This window comes from Perissodus microlepis, chromosome 17 (assembly GCF_051167445.1).
Source record: "Perissodus microlepis isolate ML-2025 ecotype Zambia chromosome 17, ASM5116744v1, whole genome shotgun sequence".
Lineage (NCBI taxonomy): Eukaryota > Metazoa > Chordata > Actinopteri > Cichliformes > Cichlidae > Perissodus > Perissodus microlepis.
The window spans coordinates 23681457-23707903 of record NC_140477.1 but is presented as its reverse complement, the minus strand read 5'-3'; the positions used below and the strand labels follow the sequence as shown (position 1 = coordinate 23707903).

General features: G+C 38.5%; 1 protein-coding gene across 12 annotated transcripts in view; it reads right to left on the bottom strand.

Moving 5' to 3' along the window:
• The window catches only part of eps15l1a (epidermal growth factor receptor pathway substrate 15-like 1a), a 54774-nt gene that overhangs the window by 16012 nt on the left and 12315 nt on the right, over positions 1 to 26447 (bottom strand). For 3 of the 12 annotated variants that reach the window (XM_084909113.1, XM_084909121.1, XM_084909124.1), the window contains 15 exons: positions 25196 to 25352; positions 24165 to 24227; positions 23891 to 23911; positions 20987 to 21072; positions 17453 to 17485; positions 14877 to 14949; positions 13922 to 14083; positions 13416 to 13613; positions 12553 to 12732; positions 11913 to 12018; positions 9495 to 9545; positions 7220 to 7356; positions 6772 to 6835; positions 5393 to 5535; positions 3045 to 3138 (listed from right to left, as the gene is read on the bottom strand). In XM_084909113.1, coding sequence (XP_084765239.1) covers positions 3045 to 3138; positions 5393 to 5535; positions 6772 to 6835; positions 7220 to 7356; positions 9495 to 9545; positions 11913 to 12018; positions 12553 to 12732; positions 13416 to 13613; positions 13922 to 14083; positions 14877 to 14949; positions 17453 to 17485; positions 20987 to 21072; positions 23891 to 23911; positions 24165 to 24227; positions 25196 to 25352 — 1568 coding nt within the window. The remainder of the gene's footprint in view (positions 1 to 3044; positions 3139 to 5392; positions 5536 to 6771; positions 6836 to 7219; positions 7357 to 9494; positions 9546 to 11912; positions 12019 to 12552; positions 12733 to 13415; positions 13614 to 13921; positions 14084 to 14876; positions 14950 to 17452; positions 17486 to 20986; positions 21073 to 23890; positions 23912 to 24164; positions 24228 to 25195; positions 25353 to 26447) is intronic. The other 9 variants (XM_084909120.1, XM_084909114.1, XM_084909118.1 and 6 more) reach the window with 9 other exon arrangements.

The following is a 26447-nucleotide window of genomic DNA, read 5'->3' as shown; positions in this document are numbered from 1 at the left end:
AGAAGAGTTTTCCTTTCCAGGTTATTTCACCATCAACATCAAGTTTTAGTTTTGATTTTAAACCATAACAAAAGCTTGCTGACTAAAAACTGATACAAGCAACAGGATCATAGCACTGATATAACTTTGTCATGCGATAAAAATTTGAAGAACTACAAGAGAGTATAATTTAGACAAGCCTAACCTAAGGACTATTAAAAAGATGTCAAAGTGAAAGATATAAATTAACTAGGTATACAGGTTCAGTGAAACCTGAGAGATGTCATGACTCATAAAAATGGCCAAGGTCAGATCACAAACAACTATGCTGACAACAAAAGATCTGATTTTGTGTGCTTTTCATAAACCCATGCATATTAAGACCTGGTTCACATAGTTCTTCTCATGACCTGCTTAACCTCCAGTGTCACCTCAAAGTTACCTGCCAGCTTTGAAAGCCACACAAGTTTCACATCCACACACAGCACACTATACAATTCAAATCAGGTCCCAGTGCAAACCGTTAACAGTACTACATTCTCAAGAGAACGGAAACACATGAAAACAGCTGTCATAGGAAAAAACACGAGCAAAGGACCACACCCAGTAGACAAAAACCAAAAGTAGTGACCTATAACCCACAAAACGATTTTCAACGGTTTCCTAGTAAATCACTTGGTTTGCTTTCTACCCATGTTACCCAATGCTGGTTCCCCAATTTACCACCTAGATGAACAGACCAGTGCCCATGTTCATAGAGTATGCATATTCAAAGCTGTTAAACTATACATTTAACACTAGGGATGAGTAGTTTCTTGTTAAGTTAGCTCTATAAAACATCATAATAATGACGTCGGGAGAGTAATTAAAAACAGCTAATTCTCACACACATTTTTACTTGAAAACAGAAAGCAATTCTTTTTATTGAAATTATTCCATATTTAATTATGTTAACTTACTAGTTGTTTCACTTCTACAGAAATCATTCAGACTAAATATATCTGTTTTCTTAACTTTAAATTTGTTGCATACTAGGATCCTTGCACTGACTGTTCAGTATAACTTTTGACTTCCAGAATAAAAAATGCTCTGTTGTCCACGAGGACTAAACAATCCAACTTAACACAATCTTCATTTAAAATGGCAGTTAATCAGTCTCAATAATGCAGTAACACTAAACCACATGAGCAACCACAAAAACAAACAAAAATGCTAGTAACAGCAAGGAGTGGAACTTGGGTTGGACAGGGGATCCTGGGAACATTAAGACTTCGTTAACTTGCTGTGGAGGTGCTAAACCACATGCGTCACACAACACACACACATATACCTTTAGTCCCATTACCCAGATAACCCCTGAGCAGTTATCTGGGTAATGGTGAGTTCATTTCACACTACACACTGAGCAAAAGTGCACGCCCGGCGATCAGTTATTCCTCTTTCGATAAACTGTATACATGGACGCACACACACACACACACACACACACACACACACACACACACACACACACACACACACACACACACACACACACACACACACACACACACACTTGAGAAACCACAATTATGAGCTCCACCCTGTTTTAAAATATTTTGCTACACTTTTCACATCTAATTTCAATGTTTACCAGAAGATTGTACATGCAGCATGCAGCATTTAATGAACCAAAAACAATACAGTAAAAGACAAAGTGACATAAACACGTGTATTTCGTATTTCACACAAATCTGCCCTCGGTTATATAGTTTACACTTCATTAAGCAATGAAAATAACAGAGAATAAACAGGTGTGAAGACGGGTTAGGTTTAGGAGAAGGTAGAAAACGTAATGACCATTAATTAAATATTTAAAGATATTGTTTAAGAAGTTCATAATATTAATTAATATTGTTAACTTCTTAAATTGCAAAAAAGTTTTGCTGCTGTGCTACTGCACACAGCTTGCAGTCTAAAGAATGCCCTTCTCTGAACAACTCACCCACACATAAATACTCGCGTACAAACACATCAAGGAAAGAGAGAGGAAGTATGTCAGGGTGTGTCTGCAAACAACAGGCCAACCAAACCACACATCATGTCTCTTACGACATCACCTTCACATGTTCATGCACACAAACAACACAGCATTTGTAAGCAAGGATGAAATCTACACAAAAACACAAGACAGTAGATTAAGGTGTCAAAGATAAGAAATGGATCAATAAATGCATTTTTTTTCATGAATACTGGAGTTTTTTGTTTTTTTTTAAATCTTTTTAGCTTCATGTATTGTTGATTTATTATCTGCAATTCCTTATAATAAATAGCCCTAACTGATGTTTCTGTATTAAACTGTGTTACCATTTCATATTATATAAACACAATTCATTAGATTTCATTTTATTTTTAATAGTTTAAGCTACTCTTTCTAAATGGCTTCATCAGTGTCACTGCCTGATCCATATTGGAAACTGAATTTGTTCTGTCTCCTCTTTCATTTGAAAGCGATATTTTTCTTTAAATTATACTTACCTGAAATCTGTTTAAATGTTCCTCTCAAAAGCAATGTTATATGGAAACGTAGGCTAAATTGTACTTTTTGATCTTTGATTTTAAAGAGGATTGTTTTTATTCCAGGTAATTTCTTCACTGTCTTTTTATGTGTGAAAGAAAGCATGATTTGAAATCATGCCTGATGTTGATAACTAGACAAACAGATGGATAAAATGTGTTTAGTGTGGCTTTAAAAATACAATGCTTGTAAAGTTATGGAGAGCTGTAATTACGGGCATGGCAGTGATGCGGAAATCACACTTAGTAAAACCCCAAATTTATGCTGGTTTGAGATATAGAAGCTAAAGTCCCACTTCCTTTTTGGTGTTCAGCCTCACTCACCACAGTAGATTCTCACAGACATTTTTGTTAGTCTTCACTAAAAGATTAAAATTCTGCTCAGGTGTTCTTTACCAAACGAAAACAGTTCAGGTCAAACACCTACAAATAATAGTATTAACAGCATTCTTGTATAATTCTGGCACCTTTCTAGGCCACCTCAAAAGCCTACACAGTGTGACACTCACCACTGGGTGGCTTGGGTCTGGGGGGAACACTTTTCTTTGGAGGCAGAGCCGGCATGTCATTCTTCCTGCTGAATGGGTCATCCACAAACACTGGCTGGAAAAATTTTGAGAAAAGGAATGTGTCACTTTGAAATAGTATCATCATGCTGAAAAAGAAATACAGGCCATTAGAGTTCTGAGTCTTTACTTCTTAAATATGATTAACAACAGCATCACACGAACACTGGAGATTATGTATCGGAATTTCAGGAGTGGGACCAAGCCTCCAAACACGCTCCTTCCGGTTGTCATCTATATAGGTTCCCCCAGTTCTGCAAGCTGTTCATTCTCGTTTACGTGCCCCACCCGCCCTCCTTGTTCTCAGTTCTTTAACTTCTTCACTCCTATTTAGTACACAGGGATCTGACAGGCCCAGGAGCCGTCACCAGTCCCCTTCGATGCCTTCCCCAAACCGCAGCTCAATTCATGTCATGCATACCTAAAATGAGGAAGTGGGCCCAGCAAGTGAAATACATTACTGTGCAAAGGCTTGAACCAACGCTAATGAGGCTTCAGCAATGGGTCAACTGAAGGGCCAGATGCATTTCTCAGGTCTCGTGACACGTATTTGTTAGTTTTCTTTGTATTTCCTAAGGACATGAGTTTCAGATACTGGTCAACTTCTGACCAGTTTCTTTTTTTTTGACCAGCCACTTTTTTTTTCTTCCACTTTTCCAATTCCCTAAAGCCAAGCTATGGCAAGTTTTTGGGAATCGTCTTATCAGTGCAAAAATACTATTTTATACAAGTAAAACTGTTGAATCGTTGGGATTCGGCATCAATTAAGCTAAAGAAACTGGAACAAATGGTGTGTTTTTGTGACAGGCTGCTAATAACATGCTGACAAAAACATTTCCAAGTGTTATGTGTTGAGTAAGGTGCCATTCTTAAACTTGAATGATTCGTAGGTCAGTGTTATGTGGCTTAACACATAACACAGACCTACAGAGGAAACACTCCTCTGAAATTCATCAGGTACAAGACTCAAACTCGACTGAAAATAAGGGGAAAACTAAAAAAAAAAGAAAGAAAAGAAATAGTTTAAGGCTTCAAAAAGCCTGGAAAACTATTGTTAAAACCACTTAAAGAGATAAAACAAAGTCTGGAAGAAAATATAAAGGAATGAGAGATAGCTAATTTAAATTCAATTTCAAATCAGTTTTATTCATATAAGGTGCTTTATATTGTAAAGACTCTACAATAATATAAAAAAACAGAGAAAACCACAATAATCATATGATTATTATGATATGTTATTGTATGTATGCCTTCTGATGATACTGCCTAAGGGAAGCATGTGTAATGTAAATGTAATGGAAATTGTGGAATAATTAACCTTAGTGTGTAAACAAACATAAACAAACTGAAGTCTATATTAGAGTCTCAATATCAATGGTACTGAAAGTAGCTGTACATAATGATACGTCTGTGGGTTAAAAAATGCTTGGCTCAACAGAGCTCTGACCTTCTGTCAGCCTGGCTGCAGTGCTGAAGGAAAACTTTGTTGTTTTCTTCGATCAGTGATGAATTGTAAGTTCAAGCTTTACAGAGGGCTTTTTTTATAAAGCGGCAAACTATTTTTCCAGGTTAAATTAGGATATTCTAAATTTGTGAGGTACCATTTCTTCTCCAGCTAACGAGACTTCTGACTTGAGGCCTTCTTTTCATATGCAGTAAAGAAGTAAAATTATTAGCACGATAATCAACCTCTGTGGGACTAGCATTCAGGTATCTGGTCTGCACTGTGTTGGCACAAGTCATCGAAGAAGATAACAGTGGATGAATTATATATTGATGCATGCTCAATCATCCAGGTAAGGAAATCCCAAAAAGCTGATTATGTTCATCTGGATGTTGTGTTTTCAGCGGGAAAAACATTTCGTCACTCATCCAAGTGACTTCTTTAGTCTGATTTGATTGCAAGTTTCCCCAGACTTATAAACAGAAACTAGCCTAATGAATGAACAATTGGCTGTGATGTCAGTTCCTTGATCATTAATATGAAAATTGTCATGACCATTGATCAATAACCAGTGATCAAAAACCACTGATCAAAAAAGCCATTGATCAAATACCATTGATCATTGGCCATAGGTACCATTCACAGAAAATTGAGTAATCACATTCACAAGATTGACAGAAAACTTCAAAAATGTTCACTTTTACCATTACAATACGGCATTATTGTAATGGTTTAATTGATTGATTTAATTTTGTCAATATGTTTTCTTTCAGAGCCCATGTAATGAGTGGGATCTGGATATATTTGGTAGAGGGTTTATTTTCAAGATGAGGTTCACCTCCCATACCTTCTGGTAGTCTGGAAGCCAGGTGGCCCTTCCTTCAAAAGGGTCTCTGGACTTCGACATGTGGCTGAAGTCTGCAAATCCAACAGAAGTGTTACTGCTGTTGAATGAACTGCTGCCAAACGGGTCCAGTGTGCCAAAGAGGTCTGAAAATGACACAGTTACACTGAATTTATATCAACAATCTCAATGTACCTGGAAGTATTAGGTAGGGCTGGGATCACATATTTCCAGATTTTCTATATCTGCCAGGATACTGTTCATACTGTTATAAAATTTTATTGATGCTCCACATTCCCAGTTTACATTAACTACCTTAACCTTTTTTCAAAGCCATCATCAGGTTAAATTGCTTTGTTAAGATGAACAGATTTAGAATGAAGAAATCATGCTGTGTTGCAGTCTAGATTTTCAGGTTTAATTAAAAGGGTTTAACAGAAATATGGTTCCCAGTCACCTGCCTCCTAGATCAATCTGATTTGTTGTCAGTATGTTGTTGATAGTACATATCAACAGGAATTTTCAAAAATATGAATATAAAAGGTTTATCTGAAAACGTAAACGCTAAAGAAACTCAAGTCTGCACAGCACCAGAAAAGCTTTCAACTTTCTGATGAAATAGAAACATAGAAGAAGTAATAGAGAAGGAATAGAAGGGCATACAAAACCAGGCAGTCGTATCATAGGTAGACTGTAAGTGGAATTAGTCACTAGTCTTTACTCATAATGTGAAAAAGCAGGATGAATTCTGAAATTTGCGTGAAAAGGGAAAGACCATCTCTGAATCGAGGAGGGGGCCTAAGGGTACATCTTTCACCATCTTACAATGCTGTGATTGAAGCCATTCCCCAACTCTCTGTGAATGGTACAGAGAGTACCATTGATCAGTGGGATTAAATCTGAGTTATTAAGTGGACTTAGAGCATTGGGTAAGCAACATGACACATCTGTACAACCTGGGTTTTAATAGGCAAATTAACATGGTGCTCTTCAGCTAAGTAAATAATGGTCAGAGTGTGGTGACAGGCTCAATTTGTTTCAATCACTGTGACAGTCAACTTGACCCATAGAACAAGTATGTTTGTATAGACTACACTCATATCTCAGCAGAGAACACACAGTTTACTGAAAAAGGTCCAATGGATTCATAAAGGTTTGTTAAAACATGTTTATGTCAAAAACAAACACTAAACTGAAAAAAATTCCAAAATTGACTCCAAGCTAAACTCAAAATAGAGCTGAAGTCTGCTGTACAATGGTGTATCTGGCCCAAACTGTCCTTTTTGGATATTATACAGCAAAGAATAACAAGTCCTTTTATTCTGTGGTTACAAAAACTACACGATGTCCAAAACTATTGAGGAGGAAGTATTAAATCATACCTGATCCTTTAGGTTTTTGATGGCTTGAAGAAAATGGGTCACTGCTTGTGAAGGTAGTAGGTTGCTGCATAAAACAGAAAAGAGAGAAATATATACAAAAGAATACAACATTAATTGAAAATGTATTCTAACTACAATGTTTATTGAGGGGGTTTTCCATGTACTTATTAATGCATTAATCATTATTGGGGTTTTTTGTTTGTTTATAATGCTGGAGTAAACTCTACAGTGGGTGCAACTGAACCAGAAATCTCTGAGGTTCTTATGGAAACCTTCAATCTAAATGAAAATATAAATTAATACAAATTCTGTTGTTTGTATTGACGATTGTAAAAACTGAGACCTAACACAAAAACAGCGACAGAGGGCGCAAACTAAACATTCTGATCCCTTCTTGGGATAACCAGATATACATTACCAATCCACATTTTCGAATCTCAACAAGTACCTTGGAGGGTAAAGTGGCACTTTTACTGAAAGGGTCTGGTGTGGAGAAGGGATCCATCTTTGTGGTTTTCTTGAAGAAGTCTTCTGATGAAGCCTTGAATGGATCTGTCTCTTTGAAGGGGTCTCCTCCAAATGGATCTACAGTAGAAATGAACTTGAGCTACTTAAACTCTGTTTCTTAAAACTTTTATTGACCAGAGACATATGCATGTGGTACAACATATACAGTTTTGTCCTGCTGAAACATTCATAATCTGCAGTGCTCAGACAGAAGAGTTGAGGGGCCAGCTACACGTTGGCTGTCGGATGGGTACACCAGGGACATTTCCGTGGTGAATTAACTATGGCAGCTTCCATTCGCACCATCCAGCTCCAGATACAGTGCAGAGCCAGGCACAGTGATGTGTGTAGCCACTTAACGCAGAGCCAAAATGTGGGAACGTGGGAAGGTGGTTTTTGACTGTCATGGCCACTTGCAGCTTCTCTGCTGCACAGTGAAGCTCGGAAAAAAGCGAGTCACGTCGTATTGGCCAGCTACCACAGTGCATGCATGCGGATTCCCTACAACCCAACCAGAATTCTGCCTCCCTCAGATTTCTTTCTCTTTCTTTCTTTCTTTCTTTCTTTCTTTCTTTCTTCCTTTCTTTCGTTCTTTCGTTCTTTCTTTCTTTCAATCAATCCATCATTCCCAGCCACCACCATGGGCAAGACCAATGAGCTGCCAAAGGATGATAGGGACAAGACTGAAGACTTGGTAAACAAGACCATCAGCAAGAAGTTTGAAGAGAAGGGGAAAGCTGTTGATGTGGTTATTTGGAAACAAACGAAACATAAGATTATCATCAATTGCCCTCAGTCTGGAGCTTTGTGCAATGTGTTGCCTCATGGTGTGAGGATGATCATTCGACAGGTATTGGATCAGCCCAAAACTGCATGGGAGGAGCTTCTTAATGATCTGAAGGCAACTGGGACCTCAGTCTCCAAAAAACACCTCTGGTAGGACACTGCAATGTAATGGATTGAAGTCTTGCTGACTATGGCCCCTAGAACACCATCCCCATGGAGTTGGAAACATGCCTTGGGTACAGGACTTGACCACATTAAGGGGCCAGTGTACAAGGTCCTGTATCCCCTTTCCTCAGACGGAACACTGCAGATGGGTCTTCCAACATTATGCAACTAGCCAGTCTCCAGACCTCTATCCTCTATCTGTAGAGGGAGCTAAAACTTTGAGTTGCCAAGCTGCAGTCAAGAAACTTCAAGGATTTAGAGAGTAGTAAGTCATGTTTTGCTTTGGGATCAAATACTTACTTCATTCAATGACTCATACAAAAAAATGTATAACTTTTGTGTAACGTTTTTTTCCTGGAGTATTGCCAGATATTCTAAGTGTCTATTTAAACAAAACCAATAGTAGCAAGTTCTTTAATATTTATATTTATACCTCTGTTTCTATACTCATTTTATATGAGTGCTTGATGTTTGCTGCTATAACGACTCAATTTCCCTCTGGGATTAATAAAGCCTCTCTGATTCTGAACAAAGATTAGAGAGTGTTCATTCTTTTGCAAGTGTGAAAGTTACAAATTGACCAGGGGCTCAAATATGTTTTTTAACCCACCGTATGGCTAAGTCTAGCCAAGTGTAAACAAAAGCATCAGCAGATAGGCATCATAAAAACATCAAACCATGCATGGACCAAAAGGTCCAAACAAACACAGTAAGTATTCCAAGAAGTACTTGGAAAGAGCTCTAAGTAAGTCAATATAATCAATGAGCTGGGAGGTTGTTTTGGGATTTTTTGTTTTTTTTATTGAGGTAGTCTCTCTATGTTTAAAAACCTATAAGAAATGCAAACGGCTTACAAAAAAGTGCTTCTATGAGGGTTGTGGTGGGAATGTACTTTGTGTTTCTGCTGGTCCATGTGGTGGGAATGTACTCAAGCTGAGTAGAAAAGTGTCTACTCAAAGGTACAGCCCATTTAATATTTCAGTAAAAAATACACACTTGTGGTTGTAAAAACAACCCCCCCCCCAAAAAAAAAAATATGATACATGATACATTTGTAAGGTACATTCCATGCGAATTATTGTAATTAATTTAAGGAAAAAACATGCATGCATTCTAGTAAATGCTAAACCTGTTCAATGTAGTGTGCACAACAGTTTTAGTGCAACATTTTAAGTGATGAAATATTGCAGTTTATTTTCTGCCCCAAGATTAAATTACCTCTCAGAAAAGAAAAATTATTGACCTTTCTTCCCTGAAGTAAATACCTGTGGGTACTGGTGGCTGCTTTGCAAAAGGATCATTCTGAAAAGGGTCGCCTACAGGAGAGGAATCAAGCAAAGAGGGAAAGGCAGGAAGAAGACAAAAGACAGTCAGAAATTAACTCAAGCTGGAAAATATAAGCTACTAGGAGGAAAGACAACTTAATACACATAAAGCAGTAAACGCAGATTGAGGAGTAGAGAAGAGGAGAGAGGAGAGGAGCGCATAGAAGGGATGAGACCACTTACCAGGGCTGGAGCTATCAATTATTTTAGTAATAGAGTATTTAATGGATAATTCCATCAATTAATTGATAATAAATGTTTTTTACCATCTTAATGACCATAAATATTTAAAAAAAAAACAGTTCTTTTAAAATGAACTGCTTGCTGGATTCCATTTTAGAAACTTCTGTGTTTTTAATCATTTGACTGCATACAAGATCCAGCAAATGAATTAAAAACCCTCTCATTGTATTTGTATGCCATATTAAAATAAGGTTTTTTGAAGAAAACATTTCATTAAATGCAAAAATAAACAAATATAGCAATGCCAAATAAAATAAGTCATACACACAACTTAAACTAAGGTAAAAAAGTAGTCTTTACTCTGTACTCTTGGGAGGCTTCCTTACATTAAGAGGAGCCAAAAAACATTCTGACTATTGTATCTTCTGGTTGACGTAGATTTGACATGTGTTCATGTTTATAGACATCCACCTTATTGCATTCTGCACTGGGGAAATTCACTTGTTACAGCAGCACAGGGAACAGGAAGAAAAGGTGAATCAGAGTTATATTAAAAAAATTTAAAAACCCAAAATACGATACTATGGGCAGGTTGCTATACCACCCCTGGTTACTATACAGCAGGATTTTTCATTTTTATATCTACATAAAATGCAGTGGGATAAACAAAATACATGTATTTTTAAACACTATTTATCCTGTGTGGGTACTGTATAGTCCATCTGCTATTTGGATGAAGGACATTAGTTTGGCTAACATCCTTCTTTTGGCATCGTTATGATGTCATAGGGTGTCATATTGAAAGTTATCCATGCCCTTTAATATGATATGTTACTCAACATGGTTTCTTGAAAAATTTTTCTAGGTTAACCTTGAACTTAGGCACTAACAATGAAGGTCAAGGTCAAACGCTTGGGCAACCTAGATACTCATGTCCCCCAAGGCCTAGTATATCAATGTGAAATTGGAAGAATATCCATAAAAAATGGTTTTATTTGTTTTCTCAATACAATGCCCTACGATGTCATAGTAATGCCATGAAAGGCTGACATCATACACCGAGTGCTCGTTTTAACTTCTGTTACTTGACTTTGTCATGACTGTGGATGAAAGGAGCAACTATAAAGTTTGCTTTTATTCATGTTCAGTCAAAGAGGTGCTTTGATTAAAAACTCAGCTTTTTCCCAGTAACGTGTTTTATGGCAATTACAGTAACAAGCACTGCTGGAAACTAGAATAAAGTCTTTTTTCGCTCAACCTGAGCTCACGGTCTCTATGGCAACTCTGACAGCATTGCCACTGATTATTGATCATTATCACTTCTACAGTCTTATTATTGGGATGTCAGCAACTCATGGTCAGCGGATGATGAGGCACATAGTACACAGAGGTCGCCAACTTTCTGCAGTCAGTTGCATCAGACCTCCAACCTTCAAGTACTCGTCAAATCAGATCAAGAACTGTGCATAGAGAGCTTCATGCAATCTATTTCCAAAGCTGAGCAGCAGCATACATGCCTTGCATCACCAGATGCTGTGGTGTAAAGCACACTGCCACGGGACTCAACGGATGTTCAAACAACATCATTTATCAAATCAGTTTTCAGAAAGACAGGTGCTGCCTATACTGTATCATGCTGAGATATTTGTGGGTTGCCGTTGACAGCACTAACTGTTGCCTGCTGTTTAGCCTGCAAGTTGTTGCTCACCACAGTCACCAGCCTGCCACTCCTCACCTAAACCCATGCCCACACTTTGATCTTCATGAGGGCTGGGTGAACTTTTGTAGTGTAGGCCAACATCACCAGAGTCAAACGTTATCCAGTTTTACATGGTGTATAAACCATTGTTGTACTTAACTTTAAAAAATATTGTAATGGGTCACTCCAATACATAAATGCCTATATTAAAAGAGACTATGTGTTGTAGTCTCATGTCGGTATTACTGTAGGGTCCACCTTACAATATAAAATGCCTTGAGGAGACTGTTGTTGTGATTTGGCGTGATCCACACCCTCATCAATCATCTTTAGACACTCATTCACCCATACTCCCAACATGCAGTGCAGTAAAGAGAGGAGAGGATAGCAGAGGAGAGGAATAAGCCACTTGTATTAAAAGATTAAGAGGAACACTTAGAGATGGTGATGCAGTGAAAGTTAAGGGGGATGACAACCTTTGAATGGGTCTGTTTTGAAGGGGTCTTCAGACTGGAAGGGGTCAGTGGGAAGCCCTTGAGGTTGACTGTTAAACACAGATGGCTTCACTTTGAATGGGTCCTCCTGTGGAAATGAGAAAGCCGAAGAAAGAGACAGAACAGAAGTTTTTATCATCTCTTCTGCTGTGGACAAACAGAATATTTAGATATGTATGTATGATATGTATAGGTTTTATTTCATTTGTTGTATTTGTACGAGTAATGTGAGCACATATCATAACATATACATCCATGGGATCAGATTCACTACAGCTTTATGCGTTCTGTCACACAAGCTGTATCTTTGCTTGTCAAAAACAATGTAACACTTCTGGTTGCATATGCATTTAATAGAAGGTCATGTAAAATTTAAGAAGGCATATGAATGAAGTTTGCTTAAATACTTGTGATGGCATACAAGATGAGTTAAAAAGAATTAAAAAGAAATCCACACCACAATTGTGAATATGGAACTTCACAAATGAAAAAGGTAACAACGATCGGGCACAACAAACGAGCACCAGGTCTACCCAGGACTATTAAACCAAATCCTATGACCTTAATAAATGTTACACAGCACACTGGAAAGTAAAAGCACACCTCTATCAAAGATCCTGACCTGTACTGCTCTCACCATGGCTGGAAATCCTCCATTCTCTCGGTCACTGAAACCTTCACTCATGTCAGCCAAGTTGGTCATGCTGCCTCCATGGTTTCCATTCAAGGTGCTGTTGTACTGCTCAATGCTTTTAGACACTTCCTGTTGACTATCTTGAATCTGTGACAGCTTGCTGCGAGCCTGCAAGGTATACATACAAGCAAACCGTTAAAAACAACAACATTTCCAGAACATTTCCAGTGACACTGGGCTGGTGTGACACTGGTATAACATGTTCCCCTGTGTGAAATTCTCATTTAAATCATACAGTAAAAGTGCAATAAGTTGAGGTAATTTAAAATGAATAGAAATTACTGAAAGTTTGCTTCCAGGAAACACTGATCAGTTTCTTTAAGCTAGTTTCAAAAAGCTTTTTTTGTCTTAAATATGTTTTCCTCATTACAAGACAGTTTCGCCAAGATGAAAGGCATTGTCTATTATACACACACACACACACACACACACACACACACACACACAAATATGCACAATAATGCTCAAGTAATGTTTTTTGGCATAGCTATGAAAAACACTGCTTAGAGCAAAAAAAATGTTTCCACTGAAATTGTACAAATAAAATACAAGAACTGAATTCAACATCAACTTGTGGATGCTATAAAACAATAATGGAAACTGCACTATGTGTGTGTGTGTGTGTGTGCAGTGGCTGGCAGGAAACAGAAGACACACCACAGCAGCTGAGAGAAACATACACAATTGGTTCCTCTGACTTAATTGACAAGATAAAGAAATGGATTAAACATTCTGGTGGTGCCTCCTGTTGACATTTTTAGACATACACATTAACAGGACCAGTGCCCTACCTGGTTGATCTCATCCTGGGTTGCTTTCAGAGACTTGATGATGGTCTCTAGTTGAATCTTGCCTGCGGCCAGGCTTTGCTCCAGCTGATTCTCCTCTTGTTGCAGCCGGCCCAGGTCAGCCTTGGCCCGGCTCAACTCTTCTTCCTGGTTTAGCAAGTCTGACTCCTGGGAGTGGATTTGAGTCTGGAGGCTTGAGATCTGAAGGCAGAAAACGGTGGCATAAAGGACTGGGTCAGAGGTTAAAACCTGCCAAGAGACCATTCTGTGCTCGTTGCTAATTATTTTACATTAATCTGTTTGATTTCTTCTTTTCTTCTATTTTGCATCATGCTAGTTATCGCAAGGCAATTTTGACTTCAACAAACAAACACTGAAAACAGCATATTAGAAATTGAATACATTCATTTTCAGGTATTTTGATTCTGTGATTGTTGTATAATAACTGAGGCAGTACTCCACAAAGGGGAAACTTCTACATTATCAGCATCCTTCTCTCTCTCTCTTACCATCTGAGACTCTTCCTGGCACTTAATCCGGACTTCATTCAACATGTCTTCTAATTTGTGTTTCTGCTGGTCCATCTCCTCCAGCCGGTCCTGGGCATCTTGTTTCTGAGCTTCTAACTCCTGCAGGCTGGTTGTCTCTCTGTCCAGGTCATTCTGCATTTCCTGATAGACAATAACAACTGTTGTTGTGATTTGGCGCTATATAAATAAAATTGAATTGAATTGAATTGAATTGAATTGAACTGAATTCCAGATATGCTGCCCTGTACTTCAACAAAACTGGGTTGGAGTGGATTGCAATAGAGATCTTTCTGGGAAAGCTAGGAGAGGGAGAATGTGCTTCTATATAAATGAAGGTTGGTGTCACAGTGTTAAAACCCCCCACAAACCTTCATATATTGTATATATACACACACTTGATCAATAACGCTGATTCTGAGGCTAACAGCTCTTTGGGAACCACCTTGTTAGTTCAAAATTACAATTCTACACATGTCAAACTGTGTTGTTTTTGGACATTTTGTAGATTCACCTAATAACATGGGAACAAATTATTTCTCTTTGTAACAAACTGATAGTAACAAAGTACCTACAGATACAATTTAAAATTGGTTCCTTTAGTTAGGTGCTTTTTTTAAAATCCTTGAATGACTCACAGTTCAGTGTTAAGTGGCTGAACAAATAAAAATAAATATTCCCCTGAAAATGGTCAAGAACTGTACTGAAAATGAGTAAAAATGCAGTCAATGTTCAAAGAAAAACTTTAAAAGGCCTCGAGAAAGCCTATAGAAGTACTGCTCAAGGCCAATTTAAAAAAATAAATAAAAAATATTACAATATAAAGAAATGAACGGTGGCTGAGTACTATACACGTACATCAAGGACAGAGTGTCTCAATTTTATGTTGAGTCCACATCCAGTTGCTACCAACTGACAAAAAACAAGCTGTCCTCACCTGCACCTCGGCACTCTTATGTCTGATAGCCTCCTCTGCTTCCCTGATGTCCTGCTCAAGAGTGTACTTCTCCCTGGACAAAACCAGAAACATTCACACAAACACAGGCACATTGATTTTCTTATTTTAAAGGTTTAGAATATGGATATAAAATAATTACAGAATAAGAATAAATAAATTAAAAGTGTATTTCACTGGTGCCAATTTAAAAAAAAATTTGTGTGCAACTTGACAGAGTAATCATATAAAAGGTATTTTTATTTCCCAAAACAAAATAATCACATCTATGTTCTAATACAGAACAGTCTAATATTTTGCTGCTTAAACTTTTAGAGGTCAGTGAACATCTCCCTACTGTAGCAGGTTTTATGCAAGTCTTGCATAGTAAAGAAAAAGTCATTTACAGAGAAAAATCTACTGCACATATATGACAGATATACTTGGTAATTTGTGACCACCGGGGGTTTGACAGACTCCATAGCTGTCTGTGTACTCTGGTCCTCAGGTATCAAGGTTGATAGAAATGATTAAAGTATCTAAAAAAAAGAATCAAGGAACACTTTGAAAAAACATCAGATTTGAAATGGGAAAAAATAAGACTGCATCTCAAATGAGTATTTTTTATGACCCCCTCGTGCTTGTATCCATGTCTGGCAATGGATTCAGGTCAGGCCAATGTGTTGTTACATGAGGCCGGGCATTGTCAGGCACCATGAGGAGCCACGGACCCACTATACCATGTCTGATAATGGGTCGAAGGATTTCCTCCTGGTGAGTAATGGCAGTCAGGGTGCTGTTGCCTAGCCTGTAGAGGTCTATGCGTCCCTCCATGGATGGATTTCTCACTTAGACTGCAGGCTTTCTAGAGTATTTAAATGTAGAATGGGACGCAGAGCCTTCAGCTTTCAGGCCCCTGTCCTGTGGAACCAGCTTCCAGTTTGTATTCGGAGGGAAGACATCCTCACTACTTTTAAGATTAGGCTTAAAACTTTCCTTTTAGATAAAGAATACAGTTAGGGCTGGATCCATTGACCTTGATACTTCCTTTAGGTTGCAATAGCTCTAGGAGGCTGCTGGGGGATTCCCATGAGGCACTGAGTGTTGCTGCTGGGGGAGTGTTTCCTCTTCACACTTTTTTTTTTTCACTTACTATGTGTTTACACACCTCTCTGCATTTAATTATTAGTTATTATTAATGTCTGGTTCTCTTACTGTTAGGATGCCTGGGTCGTTGACCCAGGGTTTTGAGTTTATTGTATTATTTATCATTTCTAGTCTTTGGTTTCTTTGTTAGAGTTCTGTCTTATGGTTTATGTCTGTGTTCTCTAGTTGCTCTGTCTCCCCTGTCAGCTGTATCCCCTTGTCAAGTTCGCGTCTCTGTGTTATGTTTCCTGTTTTACTTTGAAAGTCTGTCTCATGTAAATGCGTCTGGTTTTGCTTCCTTTGTCTCGTTAGGCCTGATTTGCCCCAGCTGTGTTTCCCTCCTGTTACCCATTCCCTGATTGCTCCCTCTGTGTATTTAAGCCCTGTGTTTCTCTGTGTCCGTGTCGCGATCTACCCTTAGTTTACCTTGGAGTCTCAGTTTTGTTACTTTTTTTGGAGTTCAGCATTAAAGCTGTATTTAAGTTCACCTTTGATTTCCGTGAGTCTGCATTTTGGGTCCTTCATATCACCACCCCTGCGTGCACACAGCCTTCACATAACACTTACACAGTGTGTCTTTGACCTGCCTTCTTCCCCTAACCCCAACCAGTCGCAGCAGATGGTTCTTCCTTTTAAAAAGGAGTTTTTCTATCCGACTGTCACCAAAGTGCTTGCTCAGAGAGGGGCATTGTTGGGGTTTTCTCTGTTTACTTTGTATTATTGTTGGGTCTTTACTTTACAATATAAAGTGCCTTTTGTTGTGAGTTGGCACCACATAAATAAAACTGAATTGAGCTAAATTGGATATGCATCCCCACACCATTGTTGACCTACTACTAAATTAAACCTCCTCACATCTGTGAAAAACATCGGACGTCAGTGGTGGACCTGCAATTCTGGTATTCTGTGGTAAATGCTCTTCGGGCTCCGTGGTGCTGGGCAGTATAGGGCCTACGGCTATTGTTATGATGCCTGTTGCTGATTGTGTGGTCAGAGATATTCACACCAGTCCTGTTCCTCCTCGGACAAGGGAGGAAACGCCAGTCCTGCTGATGGGTTAAGGACCTACTTTAAGCCTGTCAGCTTCCCTAGAGTAACTGCCTGCCAAAATCTCAGTGGTCTCAACCTGTAAAACCACTCCTGTTTTGGCAGTTGTCTTATTGTTGCCCCTCTAGTGCACCTGTTATTAATTTCATCAACACCAAAGCAGCTGAAACTGATTAACAACCAACCTCTGCTGCTTAACTCACCAGATCAATAAACCAGAAATTTAATTGCACTGATGCTATATTTTGTGGGGTTTTTAATATGTTTTTGAGCAGTATTTAAACATTATACAACAAAAAGATAGGTAAGATAGACACTGCTCACTCTGTGTCATTTGAATGCAAGTCCATTTTAGTATATTTAGTAATAAGTAGCCAGTTTGTTACCTGAGAGTATTCCACTGGGTATAGGCAAGAGTGCTGACGCAGCATAGTGAATAAGTAGTGAACAAACAAAAATTTGATAAAATACATGCATCAAAGGAAGAGTGGATAGCTGTGTGTTTGGCTGACTGGGTGGCTAAGTAGGTAGATGGATGCATGGATGGATGGATGGATGGATGGATAAGCAGGTGGGTGAACTAATGAAAAGCAGATCTGTGTAATTCTATTCATGTCAAAAGTCACACATGAGGGGAAACATAATCACAAGCAAATTAAAGTAAATTCAACAACCCATGTGCATAGATCTCAGCAGCCACATGCACAACGAAGCCATTGTGCGTAACAGTGTCTACTTTGCAAGCACTGCAGCAAATTCATGGTGTCATAACTTGCTCGCTAGAATTAACCTGAACTGACAGTTTGGTAGGCAGAGCCCTAAGAACGAGGGGCCTTAATATGACTGGTCACTTTCAAAGCAAAAAAATCACAGTCTCAGTAATGGACAGGTGCTGTTTACTGGTTTAAACCAAATTATCCTGTGTGTGCAGCATGCGTTATTTACTATTACAGTTATCTTTTGCTGTAAAGCAGTGAAAATACTGAAAACTGTCTACTGAAGACTACTTTAATGCTCAAGTAATCTTAAAAACCCTGGGACTATAAGGCAAGCTCAGAATACTCTGCACTCCTGTCCTATTAGTCTATTGTACACTATTATATACCTTTTGTGAACATTAAAAACAAATAAATAAAAAGAACTCTTAATGAGAATCAGGATGCTGCACAAAATAAAGAGATAAACTTGCAAACAAAGTTGATTAGTCTGCACAGGGCTCGCAAAATTTCAAAATCCCTGGTAGCCCTTCGGGCAGGGACTCTTCAGTTTTTGGTAGCCCAAAATAAATTTAAGTAGCCCAAATAAAAAAAGAGAGCAATTTTTTGATTGATGTTTTGTTTCCTGTTTTGTTTCCTTTACAATATTATACATTAAAGTATAATATTGTAAAGGAAACAAAACATTAATCAAAAAATTGTTGAAAAACAAATTACAACATTGTATAAAATTACAATCATCAACTCAAATACTTGGTTCTAATTGAACAGAAATTTCTATGAACTTGTAAGAACTGTGTAGAACATGAATCAGTCTGTGTCAGATCCTGAATTTGAAATTTCCACTGAAGTCACGGGTAAGAGGAAAGTGGAACCAAGATCTAGGCCATTTGCTTTTTGAAGTTTGCAAAGACTGCTAAATTTTGCCAGTGGTAGTTCACTCTTTGCAACATAGTACGCTGTTTTAAACTGATTTTCAGGTTTATTTTTAGTATGTTATTTGCAATTGGTGTTTGTTCTGGGAAAGATATTGCAGACTGAGCAATAATGCATTTCTTGCATTTCTCATGGGTTCTAATGGGGGCCTTTCTTAAAATGACTGGTCCCAGTAACAAAGGCGCTTGTCAACTCAGAAATCGAGGGAAAACCAACAACACACCCGGCAGAACATTATGTTATTTACACGGGTGCACATAAGTGGTCCGCATGTGCGCATTCGCTGTCAAAATAAAAGACGCGCACCAGATAAGAAGTTGCAACGCGCGTTTGCGTCCATATAAACGGCACTGTTTTTGTCCGCTAGAGTGGGAATTTTACGGCACGTTCCGCACCACATCTCTGTGCGTTCATCATTTGTTTGAAGCCAGCTCACCTCCTGCAACCACTTTTCCGAGAATACGCGCTTCTTTTGTGGTTCGGACTCCTTCTGACATTTCTTTGGAGGTGGAGGAAAACCAAAGTAATTGACTCTATTAAACTCTATTAAATTACATATAAAATAAACCAAATATAATACAGTTTGTTCTAGCGTGTGGTGTACACTTTAATGACTCAACAATTATTTAGACTTTAAAGGATATTTTAACGTAGAACATTTGTACTTCTACTTTAGTAAAAGTTTATTTTCACAGAATGTACATATATTGTAGTATTTCTACTTTTATACAAGTATAGGATTTAGGATTGAAAACTTCTTCCACAACTGTGAACAGCTGATAATCAGCATTACACCATGTGGGCTACACTATTTTGGTAGCCTGTTTATTCATGTTATTTGTAACATAAAACATGCACACAGTTTTCATCCCTGTTCCCTTGCATTTAAAGTATATCTAGGTACCTACCAAGATTTTCTCAGTTCTTTAATACTGTTCTTGCTGGTTTCTTTATGAATACTAATCCTTAAACAACAATAGATATTGATGTGTGGCATTTCCCTGTCATTTTAGGTCAAGGGTAGAAGACCAGAATGACTGATCAACAACAGACATAACTAAAATGAAACCATGTGTTAACTAGCACAAAGATTACCACATACCATAAAAAATTAGCGTGAGTTGCAGGCATTCCCAACTGCTTCCACTTTGTTATAATACCACTAATAGTTGACTGTGGAGTATTTATTAGCGAAGAAATTTCACAACTGGACACAGGTAGCATCCCATCACCTGAACTTCACTGAGCTCCTGAGAGCAAACCTTTGACAAATGTTCGTAGAAACCATCTGTAAGCCTAGGTGGTTGACTTTAAACACCTGTGCCCATGGAAGTGATTGGAACACCTGAATTGGATTGGTGAAGGAATACTTTTAGCAATATAGTGCATGCTGTTGCCTCAGTGTAACTTGGTGTCATACAGTAAACTGAGCAACTCTATCACAAAGGCTGTGGTGGCAATGCTTTGAAAGTGACCAATCAGAATCAGAATCAGAGAGACTTTATTCCCCAAGGGGCAATTAAGATTCACACCAGGACTCCTCTTCCTTTGGGTTCTGCCTTCCAAACTGTCAAAAGCAAGATTGCTTTAAGCAAAAATAATTCAGCTTTGAGTGAAGAGTTACCTTCAAGAGTGTGAATGTGCTGCAGAAATTGCAAAGCAGACACTCATGTGCGTGATGGCTTCTTTGTGCACATGGCTGCTGAGTACTACATGCACAATATGATGAATTTATGAGTAAGGGATTTATTTACACAAGTGACAATGAATACCTGCACGTATGAAATTTGGCTTTGATTATGTTTTTTCTCGCAGGTGACCTTTGACATAAATATGTATACAGATAGAAAACAGTCTAAAGAGACTAAGAATGTAGTCTCTAAAAGCGTATTTGCACCCCACCCCACCATTTAGCAAGCTCTGCCTGTGGGTTATAGACATTCATATTCCCATTTGTCAACTCCTTACAGTTAGTATTCCTTAACGGTTCAAATTTTAAAACTGGCCACAATAAAAGTAACTTTGGAAATGAGAATGCTGCTGCATAAAAATATAGTTAAAAGATGTCTTGTCGTTACTTCCAACATTATTTTGACAGGATAGAACGGTGACAGAAAAGGTAGAACACTGTTCTATGTGTTATTATGATTATACTAATGGATGGAACTGAAATGAATTAAAAGTCTTGATATTAATGTTAACAGTGGATTAGTGATGGAGCTTTTTTGGTACTGCAATTTTGGTACTGTTGATGACCCTGTTTGTTACCTTTGCAGCTGAGCTATCTCCTGGCTGATGTCATCCAACTCCTTGATGCCAGTGAACTCTCCTGAACCCACTGAACTAGAGCTGTCCTGTACAAAACAGCAAAAAAGGACAAAATAAGAGACGGTCAAGTTGTCTCAACAAACACGATGAAGTAGGATGATGAAATGGCACCAAATGAGCCATGGCAGAATAGGCCAATGGAAGGAGAAAGAGGTAAAAACGGATAGGAGAAAAACTGGAGGTCAAGAAGAGGAGCAGCACAGAGGTGGGGCTATGTCTATCACCAACATGTGAGGGAGGTGTCACCACCAATGACAACCTGCAAAGGACAGGAAAGATTCAGGACTTTTCAATTTTATCTTCACCTCACCTTTAAAAAAATCTATATTGGTCTACAACAAGCTTCCAGTATTTTTATCTCTAGCTTTGGGAATTGCAGAGTAACTTAATGGTACTATAACGATATGTTACCTGCAATAAAAATAAGACAACGATTCTGCAATGCTTTTATGTCTGTGTAACCTATTATGAAAAAAATGCATCTCGGAAGCATTGTGTTATCTTTGTTTTTATTACAGTTATTATGGCATTTAAATAAATTCTATCAATTCAATTCATTATCATCCCAATAATTACTCTCCACGCTGTCTGCCATTTATGCTTGCTTTTGATAAGCACCACAATGAAGAATCTTTAGTAAAGACTCTGGAGAGTAATATTGGTAAAAAAAAATAAGTTTTAGAGTGCCTGCATGATTTAATATAACATTAGGACATAATGGATGTACCCTGTGAGAAGCGGGTTACATCCTGGGTACATCCTGGACAGCTTGCCAGTCTGTCGCAAAGCTAACACAGACAGACAACAGACGACCATCCGTGCTCACACTCGCACTAACTGCCTTTGGACTTTTGGGAAGAACCCTGTACTTTTTTGCTGTGAAGCAACCATGCGCCACCATGCTACCCTTGTTATGCTTACATGCTGAGTGGAAGATATGTGTGTTGTCTGATCACACACATTTCACAACCTAATAAGCTTTCAGTGCAGTATTATAAAAAAAAAAGACTGCACATTTCCTGTCTTCATTGCAAAGATATGACTGGCATTTCTTCTATTAAAAATCCTTCTGAGTGGACCTGTCGTGATGCTGGATCTATGACACAGCATTTCTGTTTCTTCTGCTTTTTCTGGCATTGTTTAGGTTTCTAGTTTAATCATTTGCATTTCTAGTCCAGTTAGATATTTCCTGCTAAGGTTACATTTATAGTTCTAGTCTTTTGTTTTGGTACTGTTCCTCCCTTGCATTCCACATTTCATGTCTAGTCTCCCTCGTCTTCATGTTTGTTTACTCGCCTGTGTCTGTTTTCTGTTTCCTTTCGGTCTTTCCAGTTGACTGTGTTCCCATGTCTGTTTGATCCCCAGTCCCAGTGTTAAGTCCATATCTTAGTGTGTGTCTCTTGTTTTTATTTCGATAGTCCCTTGTCCTGTGCTTAGCGTATTCATTTTTGCTTCCTCCATCGTTGTGTCAGATTACTTCCAGCCGTGTTTCCCATCCTCTCATTATCCTCTGTGTATTTAGTCCTCTGTCTTCCTCTGCCTGCTGTCACATCGTCCCTCATGGCTGTGTATTCTTGTGCGCCTCGTTTCCCTCTTCCATCTCTGTTCCAAGTTTGAGTTTCAAGTTTGTTGTTTCCAGTTCTCTCCCTTCCAGAACTGCCTTAATTCTTCATGGCACAGATTTAACAAGGTCTTGGAAACATTCCAGAGATTTTGGTCCATACTGACATCGCAGTATTACACAGTTGCCTGCTACACAGTCATGATGCAAATTTCCCGTTCTCGCTTTAACTTCCTGTCATGTTCAAGAAACCAGTTTTAGAAGATCTGAGCTTTGTGACATGATATGTTATTCTGGTGGTAGCAGCTATCATAAGACAGATCCACTGTGGTCATAAATGAATGGACAGGGTGAGTAATAACCACTGACACAAGCCAGGATGGATCCATACTGTCATGCTGTTTATTTCAAATTCTGACCCTACCATCCACATGTCGCTGCGGAAACAGAGACTCATCAGACGTGGTAACATTGTTCCATTCTTGTGTTGTCAAATTTAGGTAACCCTGTGTGAATGCTAGGCTCAGTTACTGTTGCCTTCCTATTAGTCTGGCCATTCTCCTCTGACCTCTGGCATCACCAATGTGGGCCATTTCTGGCCACAGAACAGACCCTCACTAGATACTTTCTCTTTGTCTTTACTTTTCTTTCTTGTAAATCCTAGAAGTGGTTGTGTGGGAAAAGTAGATTAGATCAGTAGAATGGCAGATTCTGAAATACCCAAGCCAGTTTGGCACAAACAATACCAATTAATGCCACATTCAGGGTAACTTAAATCACCTTTATTCCCCATTCTGATTCTCAGCTGAACTTTGACGTCTTAAAAAGTGCCACATTCGTAAATGCACGGAGCTGCTGCCATGTGATTGGCTGATCATATGTCTGTCATCAAAGAGTTCAACAGGTGTAATTAACCAAGTGTTTGGTGAGTATATTGTATGTTTAAATAACTGTATCATATATCTGTTTTTGTTGTCATACTGCAACTACTTTTGCACGTTCAACTGAGTAGATGATTGCTGAATTGAGTTATTTACTGCAAGACCACAACTACAACTGCTACTAACAGATTTGAGCTTCCTTAAAAGACATCCTCAACAAAAAAGAACCAATTTTTCATCCAGTGATCCTGAATCTTGCCATGATCAAGACAGTTTACAGTGTGAGGCAATCTTACTGTACTGTATCGAAATGGAGAAAAAAATTCTTGCAAATGCTTTCCAGGAATCAGTGAAAGCTGAAAGCATTTAGAAAGTAGTACGTTATAAGCCCATGTTACCTACCCACAACTTGAACATTATGGCCTAAGAGAGGAGGAAGAGGCGAAAGGTAGAAACGTTAGCAGCAAAGAGAGGATAGAACAGTGAGCAGTAAATGTCTTTGGTTTCACCAATTTAACCCTTCACAACATTTCCATTTTACTTTGACACGGGTCAGCATTTGAGATATTTTCCAGCAGAAATAAACCACTCCCAAGATAACACATGTAGCGGGAAATATGTACACCTTGCAGCCTGAGAAAGAGGGGAACAGGGAAGAAAAGAAGAACTGACTCACCCGCCTCATTTCTGACAGAGCAGCCATCTCAGATCCCACTGGAGTAATGTATCCTGACATACTCTGAAACCACAGAGAAGGTGGTGGTGAAAAACAGCATCACGTCTCTGATGATGGTGTAAAAGTCAAGAGGTTTTATTGTCATTTCAACCAGTGAAGTGTGTGTGTGTGTCAGTCCAGTCACTGAGTGTTCAGGAGTCTGACGGCTTGGGGGAAGAAACAGTCTGGCAGTGAGGGCCCGAATGCTCTGGTACCTCTTGTCAGAAAGCAGCAGGGTGAAGAGTGTGTGTGTGAGGGGTGCGTGGGGTCTTCCACAATGCTGCCGGCTTTGCGGATGCAGCGGGTGCAATACTTATAAACAGCAAACTTCTCTGATGATGGTGTAAAACAGCAAGCTTTATTCCATGTCAAAACAGAAACTTGTGAAAACCTTTTAAACAAGAGGGACTTTGATTACATTATGTCCCACCAGAGAAGAAATAATCATGGCTTAACAATGATGACAAAAGCACATTTTGATTAAAACAACAACAACTAGGCTTTAGGCTACAGGTCATTGTAAAATGTATATAATATAATAATAAACTCAACAAACTTGAAACTCATAAACTTACATTTTATTCACAAAGATACTCATAAAACATATCTAATGTTTAAACTAAGAAAATGTTAATATTAGCTCACTTTGAATTTGATGGCAGCAGCATGTCTCAACAAAGTTGGCATGGGAGCAACAAACGCTAACGGGCTAACGCATTATCTTGTTAACGCGTTAGCGTCGTGCAGCCCCACGCACGGGGCGATCCGCGTTAACTCGCTAACGGAGATTTGCCGCATTAATGCGGTTATGGCATTAACGTCATTTTAACGATTTAACACTGACAGCACTAGTTTTTATGTTTTATTGTGAATTAAAACAGGTGAGGTACAATGTAGGTCTCACTGTGACAGCCAATACTATATCATGCAAGCTGGGGATGTGAATATGTCGACATTAGCACACCTTTAACAGCTTTGATGATGCTACTTACTGGTAGTGGAGTGCCTCTTTCAGAAGGTGGAATCATATCAGCAGTCAGGGCTTGTGGAGGATCAATGCCCTTACTGACTTTCTGCTGGATAAGATGCATGGAGAGGGCAAACTGCTCCCGGGTCAGCTTGCCTATCTGCCTTGTATCTGCTAAAGCCCTGCGAGAAACAACATAATCGACAGAGACACATTCAGTTCATTCAGTTAACCTCAGCTTTTATATTGCAAAGATTCGGTCTAATAAAAATACAAAGGAAATGAACCATATCAAGTCTAATAGCAACCAAATCAAGCAGCTCCAAGTTCATTTTTCAACGTCACGTTTGGCACATTTGTTGGGCAGAGCTATGGTACTATAATGATTTTCACCCAGTAATATCTCAGCAAACTAACAACTGGATGTGTCCGTCTTGTTAGCAAAAACTTCAATCAAGGATTTGTGATAAGTGGCAATATCTGCGGAGCTCTTTTTTCGGGTCCTGGAATCTGCTGGGGAGGAATTTTGGCAGCTCTTCTTGGCAGAATTATTTTAATCTTAATTCAGGCACATGAGAGAGTTTTCTGGCATTTTTTTTTTTTTAATCATGGTTTGGGGTGTATGACCCAGTATTCTGGATTAGATTTTTTTAGTTCTGTTTATGATTATTGTGTGTTTCTGAATAGTTTGTTCTTTGTTTTGGTAATTTTGAGTTTTCTATCCTAGGATATTTCTCCTCTTTGTTTCTCAGTTTTTGTTGTGTCTCCACCATTTGTAATTTGTTATTATCGCTAACTGTTTATAGTTAATTCCCTAAATCTCATCTTTCCTGCCTCCTGTGTTCCCCTTATCTGTTGACTCTTCGTTTCCTCTATCTTTGCTTAATCTGTGTCTCGTTACCCTGGTGTTTGCCATATCTCTGATTACCTCAGTCTAAGGCCTTAAAGATGAAGACAATAGCTCATCTATAAAGTATTTGTCAGAATTTTTCCAAATGCTTTTTTAAAACACAGCAATGTGTGTAAACCAAAATGTATGATTCCAGTAGGTCTTGTTTACCTGAATGAATATAGTCATTATTTAAAAACTGCATTTCTTCTTTACTCTGGTTATTACATTTTATTTGATGATCTAAATCAACCAAGACAAATATGCAAAAAACTATTTTTCACAGTACTGTATTTATATCTCTCATAATGGACTGCCAACATTTTCAAACATTTTGTATCACCAATTGCAATTGAAGTTTTAAATATAAAATTCAGTTTTGGTTTTT